This window comes from Melanerpes formicivorus, unplaced genomic scaffold (assembly GCF_026170545.1).
Source record: "Melanerpes formicivorus ecotype bairdi unplaced genomic scaffold, bMelFor1.0.p_v2 SCAF_2606, whole genome shotgun sequence".
Lineage (NCBI taxonomy): Eukaryota > Metazoa > Chordata > Aves > Piciformes > Picidae > Melanerpes > Melanerpes formicivorus.
This window is the reverse complement of record NW_027144957.1, coordinates 1,891-12,627: the sequence shown is the minus strand read 5'-3', so window position 1 is coordinate 12,627 and position 10,737 is coordinate 1,891. Positions and strand designations below refer to the sequence as shown.

The 10,737-nt window shown below is 49.6% G+C and overlaps 1 protein-coding gene across 1 annotated transcript; it reads right to left on the bottom strand.

The window, feature by feature from the left end:
* Positions 1 to 465: 465 nt before the first annotated feature.
* On the bottom strand, positions 466 to 6,587 carry LOC137461586 (protein phosphatase 1 regulatory subunit 7-like). Its single transcript, XM_068171273.1, has 3 exons — positions 6,468 to 6,587; positions 2,167 to 2,253; positions 466 to 840 (listed from the first exon to the last, which is right to left on the bottom strand). The coding sequence occupies exons 1-3, from the start codon at positions 6,570 to 6,572 to the stop codon at positions 664 to 666; spliced, it is 369 nt and encodes a 122-aa protein (XP_068027374.1). The 5' UTR covers positions 6,573 to 6,587; the 3' UTR covers positions 466 to 663.
* Between the last annotated feature and the right edge of the window lie 4,150 nt (positions 6,588 to 10,737).

Genomic DNA, 10,737 nt, shown 5'->3' with positions numbered 1-10,737 from the left:
CAGCCCACAAATGGAACCTGCAAAATTTTCCACAGGGTCACATTGTCCTGTTTAATGCTACTGATCTCCTGCTGAAGGCAAAGGGATTCATTCCAGGCTTCCAAAGATTCAAATCCACCACAGATCAGAATGAATCAAAGCACCACCAATCAATCACCCTTCCCATTTATTTCTTCTTGTAGTTTTCTATCGTTTGACAGAGGAGAAGGAGCGGATGCAGCTCTGAGGGTGACTTGGATGGGTGTCTCTCTCTGACTCTGCCCCACATGAACGGTGTTCCCCATCTTTTCATCCTTTGACAGACCACCACTGTGACTGGATCTGGCAGTGATGTTTGCAAGGATGTCACTAACCCAAAGCTGTGTCACAGAGCCAAGAGAAGTCAGCAAGTGGCTCCAGGTGACTTCAGTCTGCGGCAATGATGCTGGCCAAACCTCCCCCACCAGCAAGAGGCAGAAACGGAGAGAAGTCTCCATATTAAGATTTAATAATAATAACAACAACATCTCAAAAACAATGAGTGCATCGTACACAGGATCTGGTACTCAGTGCTTTTTCTTGACCATCTGCTCTGTGACAGTGTACTGAAGACTTGGGCTGTGTGGTTAAGTGGATAGAAAACCCAGCTGGGACATTTCTCCAAGGAGGGCAGCAGGAGGAGGTTTAGAATCGAACAAAGGTGGCGTCAATCTGCCGGACAGTGGGGAGGGCCAGCATGATTTTGCGCCGGTACTGGGGGTCCTTCTGCAAGGGATTTCGCTCCAGGTAGACGGTTTCCAAGTTTTTGGCTCCTTTCAGTTCATCCAGGTCACTCCAGCTCTCCACCAGGTTGTCATTCATCTGCACGGCACATACAGGGGAGGCTCACACCAACAGATACTTGCAAGCTAAGCCTGGTTAGCAGCAGCCTCGCCACAGAGCCACCGCACAGGAGGATTTCTACAAGCCCAAGGCAGTGGCACTGTACAGTCTTCATGCACATGTGAGATGGCCCTGGCTATGTGACCCTTTACCCCCTGGAGCCTCCCAGCTGTGCTTTCCTGTCAGACATTCCAGGCAGGCCCTCGCTAACCATCCCTACACTGTCCTGGGGTAGTGATCAAAGGCTCCACCCCTCTGAGAGCATATCCAGGCCTCGAGTAACTTGGTCTAGTGGGAGGTGTCCCTCTGCCCAAGGCAGAGGCCTGGAACTGGATGATCTTTAAGGTCCCTTCCAACCCAACCATTCTGTGATCTATGAATTAGGATAAAACACCCTGCAAGACATTGAGACAGTCTCTTTACAACAGTGTCCCAGTTGATCCACTGCACATTTAAGGGCTAGAAATGTTTACTGCCAAGATTTTCTTACACTGAAATCTTTACTTTCATGATTTCCCAGGAAACATTAAAATTGGTCCCAAACTGATGTGAAAAGTGGCATTTTCCTCCCCCCTCTACATCACTTTCCCACCAAAACTGTTCCTCCACTCCAGAAAGTGCCAAGCTCCCTGATCCAGGGACCAAGCCTAGGAGGTGCCTCATTGCTGGCACTGCAGAGGAATTACAAGGGGATGATGCTCCAACTGCTGGCAACCTGGAGACTTCAGCCATCCTTTGCTTTTGGATGCAGAAGCAGTGACTAAAGCAGTATCACCTTTAAACACTAACAGCAATAACAAAAAATAATCATTAAAAAACCCCAGCAATGGATCAGCTGTGCCCCCATTCAAGAACAACTTCCTCACCTCGGCCATCCACAGTGAAGTGGAAACTTTGTGCACTGTTTGCTGCCTGGCAGATAATCATAGAGTGGGTTGGTAGGGACCTTAAAGACCATCCAGCTCCAAACCCTGCCTTGGGCAGGGACACCTCCCACCAGCCCAGGCTGCTCAAGGCCTCATCCAGCCTGGCCTTGAACACCTCCATCGAGGGGGCATCCCCAGAGACATTCAAGATCAAATTCCTTTTGGGCCTGGGCAGCCTGATCTAGTTGAAGGTGTCCCTGCTGAGTGCAAGGGGCTTGAACAAGATGACCTTTGAGGGTCCCTCCCAACCCAGTGCAATATGTGAATCTGAGCTTACTCAGAGATATAGATGTACACCACCCTCCCATTGCTCCTCACCAGAAGGTTTTTGTTCACTTGCTGTAGGGACATTCCAGGGACAGTTCCATCCTATGCTTACCCAGAACTCCTGCAGCTCTGTTAAGTGACTGATGTTCTCAATCCTCTTGATTCTGTTGGATGCTATGTCCAGCATTGTGAGTTTGTTCTAGACAAGCAAACACAAAAACATTAGACCAAAATTTCTTCCCATCTTCTCTCTCCCACTTTTTCAAGCCCAGAGCTGGAAACTGTGGGAAGCAAAGAAAAACTATTGCCAGCTGTTTACATGCAGCACAAGAACTCTCCCTGCTTATGTATGTAGCAAGGACAATTACTTTTAATGAAGCTGGGTTACTGACAGCCCAGAAGCCTTATGACAAAAATTAAAGCAATCACTAGTCTGACAGCAATTCACAGCCAAGGGCTCCTAAAGAGTGAGCCTTTCCTCAGAACACATGAAGCAGAGTGCTCCATTAAAAATCAGATCACAAATGCCCTCTTCAGCAGCAGACCTGAACAAACTTGTTGCAGCAGGGAATTCAAGAGCTCCAGAAAAAGGATTTTTTCTGCCTTACAGAGTCAGCTAAGTTCCAGATTGTCTCTGCTCTCTGACAATATCATCTACTGTTAGGTGAGAATGAAAATGCTACAGGCTTCTTCAAATGGATACTAACACAAAGGAAAGCCACATGCCACAGTTCGTCCCCTCCTACTTCCAGCTCCAGTTGATGTCCTATCAAAAGGAACCGAGAGTTACCTACAAACTGCTGTGTAAAAGGCTGCAGCAGCATTTCCATGGCTGAAGATCACAGAATCATGGAATGGTTTGGGATGGAAGGGACCTTAAATATCATCCAGTTCCAACCCCCATCAACACCTTCCACCAGCCCAGGTTGCTCAAGGTCTCATCCAACCTGACTATGAACACCGCCAGGGAAGGGGCATCCACAGCCTCCCTGGGCAGCTTGTACCAGTGCCTCCCCACCCACACTGGAAAGAATTTCTTCCTAATCTCCAATCTAAATCTCCCTTCCTCCAGCTCACAGCCATTCCACTTCCTTTTGTCCCTACGAGCCCTTGCCAAAAGTCCCTCACCCCAGAAACCCCCAGGGGAGCAGGAAACCAGGCAGGGGGGCACAGAGGGACTGAGCTGGGGGGGTCTCAGGTGGGCAACCCACATCCTGCTACTTGTTCTTCCCCCATACCAGCCACGGGCTAGGGGTTTCCTATGGCCGGTGCCAAGATCCTTTGTTCAAGCAAACCCCTTAGGTGTTTATTAGCCTTCGTTACAGGGTGCTAGAAGGATTATTAGGGTTACGCTGTTCCTGGAGGAGGGGGCAAGATCAGCAGCAGCTGAATATCCAGGGCAGGCATCACTTAGCCTGCTTTCCTTCTTTCTTTTTCCCCCCCTCTATCTCTTCTCTAAGCAAATTGGGAATGTCATTATCTCCTCTGCAAACTGCTCAGTGCAAGACCTTGTGCGTGGGGGAAAGCAGGCTTGGGGTGCTCGGCTCCTCTGCAGGCAGTGGTTAGGGCATAGGGACACACAGAATCCTAGAGTGGCTCAGGTTGGAAGGGACCTCAGACATGATCTACTCCAACCTCCCTGCCATGCCCAGGGACACCTCTCAATTAGACTTGGCTGCTCAAGGCCTCATCCAATTTGGCCTTGAACTCCCCCAGGCAGGAAGCATCCACAGTCTCCTGGGCAGCCTGTGCCAGAGTCTCACCACCCTCATACCGAAGAACTTCTTCCTCAGCTCCACTCCAACCCTGCTCTGCCTCAGCCTCAAACCATTCCCCCATAGCCTGTCTCAGACACCCTCAGCAAAAGTCTCTCTGCAGCCTTCCTGCAGGATCCCTTCAGGTCCTGGCAGGCAGCTCTTTATTAGAATAAACTTTTATTAGAATAAACCAAACCAGGTTGGAAGAGACCTTCAAGATCATCGTGTCCAACCCATCAACCAATCCAACCCACCCAAACAGCTAACCCATGGCACCAAGCACCCCATCAAGTCTCCTTCTGAACACCTTCAATGACGGCGACTCCACCACCTCCCCGGGCAGCCCATTCCAATGGGCAATCACTCTTTCATAGTTTCATAGTTTCATAGTTTCATTCAGGGTTGGAAGGGACCACAAGGATCATCTAGTTCCAACCCCCCTGCCATGGGCAGGGACACCCCACACTAGATCAGGCTGGACAGAGCCTCATCCAGCCTGCTCTTAAACACCCCCAGGGACGGGGCCTCGACCACCTCCCTGGACAACCCATTACAGGGTTTCACCATTCTCATGGGGAAGAACTTCCTCCTCACATCCAGCCTGAATCTCCCCACCTCCAGCTTCATTCCATTCCCCCTAGTCCTATCACTCCCTGAGATCCTGAGAAGTCCTTCCCCAGCCTTCCTGTAGGCCCCCTTCAGATACTGGAAGGCCACAATGAGGTCACCTCGGAGCCCTCTCTTCTGCAGACTGAACAGCCCCAACTCCTTCAGTCTGTCCTCATAGGAGAGGTGCTCCAGCCCTCTGATCATCCTCGTGGCCCTTCTCTGGACATGTTCCAGCACCTCCACATCCCTCTTCTAATAGGGGCTCCAGAACTGGACACAGTACTCCAGGTGGGGTCTCACCAGGGCTGAGTAGAGGGGGAGGATCACCTCCCTCGACCTGCTAGCCACACTTCTCCCGATGCAGCCCAGGATCTGATTGGCTTTGCGGGCTGCAAGTGCACACTGAGAGCTCCTGTTGAGCTTTTCGTCCCCCAGCACCCCCCCCCCAAGTCTCTCTCCTCAGGGCTACTCTCCAGCCAGTCACTGCCCAGCCTGGATTTGTGCCTGGAATTGCCTCGACCCAGATGCAGGACCCTGCACTTGCTCTTATTGAACTTCATGAGGTTGGCTTGTGCCCACCTCTCCAGCCTGTCAAGGTCCCTCTGGATGGCCTCCCTTCCCTCCAGCGTGTCTGCTGCATCACACAGCTTGGTGTCATCAGCAAACTTGCTGAGGGTGCACTCAATGCCACTGTCCATGTCACCCACAAAGATGTTGAATAAGACAGGTCCCAGGACTGATCCCTGAGGGACTCCACTTGTCCCTGGCCTCCACTGGGACATGGAGCCATTGACAGCCACTCTTTGGGTGCGGCCATCAAGCCAGTTCCTTATCCATCTAGTGGTCACCCATCACACCCATGTGTCACCAGTTTGGAGACCAGGATGTGGTGTGGGACAGTGTCGAAGGCTTTGCTCAGGCCCAGGTAAATGACATCAGTTGCTCGCCCCTCATCTATTAATTTTGTCACCTGCTCATAGAAGGCCACCAGGTTGGTCAGGCAGGATTTGCCCTTGGCAAAGCCATGCTGACTGTTCCCAATCACCTCTTCACTATTCTTTTGAGCGAGTAGTGACTCCAGGAGGATCTGCTCCATGATCTTTCCAGGCACAGAGGTGAGACTGACTGGCCTGGAGTTCCCTGGTTCCTCCTTCTTGCCCTTTTTGAAGATGGGAGCAATGTTTCCCCTTTTCCAGTCTGTGGGGACTGCCCCAGACTGCCAGGACTTTTGAAATATAATAGAGAGGGGTTTAGCAACCTCCTCTGCCAGTTCTCTCAGCACCTGTGGGTGTATCCCGTCGGGTCCCATGGACTTGAACACTTTCAGGTTCTTCAGATGATCACGAACCTGATCTGCACTTACAATGGGCAGTTCTTCCTCCCTGTCCCTGGCTTTGACTTCCATAACATCAGGAGTGTGGCTAGAGGCCCTTGCAGTGAAGACTGAGGTAAAGAAGTTATTAAGTACCTCAGCCTTTTCCTCATCACTTGTGACCATGTCACCATTTTCCTTTCTGAGGGGGCCCACACCTTCCCTAGTCTTCTTCTTCCCATTAATATACCTGTAAAAGTTCTTAGTGTTCCCTTTAATCTCCCTGGCTAGATTCAACTCAAACTCTGCTTTGGCTTTCCTAACCAGGACTCTTGCTGCTTGGGCAGCTTCCTTGTATTCCCCCTGTTCTACCTGTCCTTCCCTCCACTTCCTGTAGAGTTTCCTTTTAAGTAATAGTGTGTCCAGTAGCTCCCTGCCCATCCAGGCAGGCCTCCTAGCATTCTTACCTGCTTTTCTCTTTGTTGGTACACAGAGCTCCTGGACACAGAGGAGGTGGTCCTTGAATACTGACCAGCTGTCCTGGGTCCCTCTTCCCTCCAAGGCTTTGTCCCACGACACTTTGGCTAGCAGATCCCTGAAGCGATCAAAATCTGCATGCCTAAAGTCTAGGGTCGTGAGCTTGGAATACTTCCTCCTGATTGCCCTGAGGATGTTAAATTCAACTGCTTCATGGTCACTGCAGCCAAGGCCGTCTATGAGCCTCACATTGCTTACCAGCCCTTCCCTGTTGGTGAGAACAAGGTCCAGCATAGCACCATTTCTTGTTGGTTCCTCCACCATTTGGAGGAGGAAGTTGTCTTCTATGCAGTCCAGGAACATCCTGGATTGCTGGTGCCTTGCTGTGTTGTCTCTCCATCAGATGTCCGGGTGGTTGAAATCACCCATGAGGACCAGGGCTTGTGACCTGGAAGCCACTTCTATTTGCCTGTGGAGGGCCTCATCTGCTTGGATCTGCTGGTCAGGTGGCCTGTAGGAGATCCAAGCAGATGTACACAAAGTATCACAAAGATTACACAAAGTATCCTATTCAGTTTTGGGTTCCACTTAACACAAAGTAAAAGTATAAAAGGTCAGAGGGAAAGCCAACTCCAACTCTACCTCTGAACTACAGCAAGAAATACTGGAATCAAGGGGCCCTTTCTTCTGCTACTAATAGATGAAGAGAACATGAAAACTGATGGGCTAAACCAACAGGGCAAGATTAGAGTAACTAGTAGAGAGAACGGAAGATACAAAGCTTCAACTACATCTGTTTAGCAACGACTCCTACCAGATAACTTCCATGCCATAACTTTGCTGATTTCAAACAAGCCAGCTGGTGAAGCGTCTCGCTTACAGGCGGCCGACGAGGAGACGTGCAGAAGGCAGAGGCGAGGGAACAAGTCCTGAGCTTTGCTGCAGGCTGTCCTGCGGCTTCCCCTACCGACTCTTTCCCGTACACCACCGCAGAAGGAGTTGGGTGAATTTTGTCTCAAACCCATTAAACCCTTTGGTGGTTTCAGCTTCCCGAGGATGTGTCGGCACAAGTCCTTGTCGGGGCACCGCAAACAGGGAGAGACAAAGCTCCGAGATCCAGGAAGAGGACAGCTGAGCAGACACTCCTAAAGAGAGAAACTTCATCAGCTGAACCTCACACTTCTCCCAGCTTTGCAACAGCAAAGAACTTTGTGAACAACACAGTGGTGCTCCTAAGGAGGTCACCAGCTTGCAAGTTACAGGAGAAATAAAAACCTTTTTATTACAGAAGCACTGGCAAAAATTTACGGACAGGAACAGCAGACGAGGAAATTCTGCGATTGAGCTAACGACAGACATCAGGCCTAGGATCTGGCTACCCTGACAAAGGATGCCAACAGGACAGAGTGAGGCCTCAGCAGCACCCCCAAAAAGCCCCACAGAGAGCCACAGGCTCTGGCCCGTGCCCCATCTACGGGCCGGCCCTCCTGGCAGCAGCGCAACACCACCTCTTCAGGAGCCCAGGGACTGACCTCAGCCCCCTAAGGGCCAGGCAAGGTTGGTTCCTGTCAGCTGCCTAAAGCAGCCTCCCCAGCCCTGCTTACAGGGACCTTGGGCTGCTGCTGGGGACAGAAGGGGGATGGAGGGCTCCACAACTCGTCACACAGACCCCGAGTACAGGGCTGTTAAGCTGACAGGGTGCCAAGGGAACAGGCTGCCATGAAGGCACAGACCCAGGCCCTGAACTACAGGGTGGGTCACCTTGCCGCAGCAACACGACCCAGCGGCTCCGCTGCGTCCGACGAATAAAAGGAGGAAGTTCCACAGGAACAGAAGGGAAAACCTTTTCACTGTGTGTGCCAGAGCCCTGGAGCAGGCTGCCCAGAGAGTTAGTGGAGTCTCTGGAGACATTCAAAACCTGCCCCAGGTGATCCTGCACTGGCACAGGGGTTGGACCGGATGCTATTTTGGGGTCCCTTCCAGCCCCTAACACTCAGTGATTCTGTGATTAGCTATGCTGGTGACAGAGTCTCACTGAGTGCTCTTTAAAATGTTTTTCTTTTCTTTCAGCCTAGGAGTTTCATATTTAAATAGACCTTCTGCTCTGTCTTCCCCCTTCCTTCTTCCATCTTGCGTCTAAACACTAGGAGAGCTTGATGAGCTGTATCCTGGGCGTCCCAACGTAACACATCTCAATTGCATACATGGATTTTGTAATCTTTTGCCCCATTGCTCGCACAGGGTGGATTAAGTTCATTACTTATAGCATGTCAGGACAGCTGTTGAAGTGTCCTGTGCAATGCAGGAGGAGTTGAATCCCATAGGAAACCACATTACTGTGCTTTGTCAGCCTGGTTATGGTCAGAAACCGCCTTCATTTTTTTTTCTCTTAAACAGATATATCACATGAGTCCCCAGAATTAATTTGCCTCTTCTCATAATTATTTCTTTAAAACTGTCTTAGAAGTGTCTCTGTCCTTCCCTCTCCCTCTCTCTAGATACTGGCCTCCTGAGCCCATGGCAGACTTGCACAGAGCTACTGCGAGCACCACTCTGCACGGCCTCTGGGGGGCTTTCAAGCACAGGCACCCCAGGAGAATCCAAACCTAACCTTGCAGCTGGCCTTAGAGCTCCTCTTTGGAAAACTGTCGCTGCCAGGGTCCACAAACCCAACATCCTCTGTCAGCAACCTGGATGTAAGAGCTGAAAAGTGTCAACAGAAATTGTACTTGGTGTGGCCGGTTGACGTTGCCCCCTTAAGAAAGGGGATATGGTGGACGGAAGTTGGTAAACGGAAGGAATAGTCTAAACTATTTCATTGGTAAAGTGGGAGGAAGCACCCTCTGAACTGGGAGTGAAGTGGACATTTGCACGACTTTTCTATCAGTCTTGCTTCCGCCTTTCCACGGTGTGGCTGCTCTCTGTCCCTGTGCTGGGCTTTCTGCCAAGGCTCCGGCCTTGAGAAAAAAACTGATAAGGCCTGTATTAACTCCTTTCCAATTAACACAAAACTGCTTTTAACTTCTTTCTTTCGCTCTCTCTCTCTTCTAACCTAATCTGTGGAAAGGGGGGAAAGAGGGGAAAGAGGAGGTGGGGAACCCCCCCCTCTCTGCCGAGGGGTTTACTCTCATTTCTGTGTTACTCTGTTGTATATCTTTGTATATATTGTAGATATTGTAAATTTGTAAATATCCCCCTGCAAATCCTACATTTGCTTTGTAAATATAGCTCCACTGCTTTGCTAATTCAGCTTGCGAGTTTTTTTTTCCTTTCCCTTCAATTTTTTTTTCCTTTTACTTTACAAGGGGGAAGGGAGGAGGCTTCTCAGCCTTACCCTTCCAAACCCACCACATTTTTTTTATTGGCGTACCCAACGTGCGGCAGATAATTAGTTTAATTTATTATTTGATTGATTTAGTGTTTTCCAGCTGAATTAGCAAACATGAAGGTATTGTGGTTTGTGGAGCGATTATTCTTTTCAATTTTTGGGGCTCTGGTTTACAGGTATTGTTTGGGTTTGATTTTGGATTACCTGGGTAAATATTTGGTGCGGACAATTTATATGTGGGTTAGGTATAGAGTTAAACTATGGTATGGAAAATGTATTAATTTATTATGGCCAGTGAGATACAGAAATGTTACCTCCACCACTCTCCCAATTGAGATAAAGGGTTTTAAGATTCCGCCTGAGGAGACAGTAACTTTAGGTGATGCCTGGGATCCAAAAGTGATTTATGTGATGTGTATAATTCTGCTGCTGGTGATAACTAATGTGTTTTCTCTGTATTCCTTATGGCGAGAGAAAAAGGTGTCCAGGGCGTGTTTTGTTATTAAAACTAGATCAAAAAGAAAACGCCGTGGCTCTCGATCAGTCCCAGAGTCATCTAGTGATGAGGACTGTGGAGAACCCGTGTCAGTTAAAAAGAAGGCTAAAAAGTTAATTGGTAAGGCAGCTCTAAATGACTTTGCTGATTCTAGCAAGCAGCCAAGGGCATCGGCTGGTATCAACATGGCACCTACTCCTTCTCCTTCTTCTTCTTCTCCGTCGGCCATTAACGGAGCAACGTCACTTCCACCCACTCCCTCGGTGGGACCGGAAGTCACTGCCCCAGCAGCTGATTTATCTCAGGACCTGTCAGCTTCCATTAAGGTGGCTGTAAATGCAAACACAGCTCCAGTCAAGATGGCTCCTTTAAAGACTAGAAGTGGAAAGGCCCAAGATGGAGAAGAAGAGGTGGAGACTGATCCTGGTGAGGGGCCCTCTACTCTAAAAGATCCTGCTCAGGAGGAAGAGAAGGTTTGTTTTAAAGATCTAGCTAACCTAGTGAGATCAAAGCAGGATAGAGATGAAGCTAGGAAAGCAGCTGGCAAAGGTGGTTCTCAGCTTAAAGAGATCCTTAGGAGAATGACAGCAGGATTTTATGGGCAAAGAATTCAGGGAGATGAAGATCAAGATGATATTACAGACTGTTCTTCGCCACGGGAGGAATTGAGAAATGTCCGTAAAGATTTCACCAGGGCAGATAAG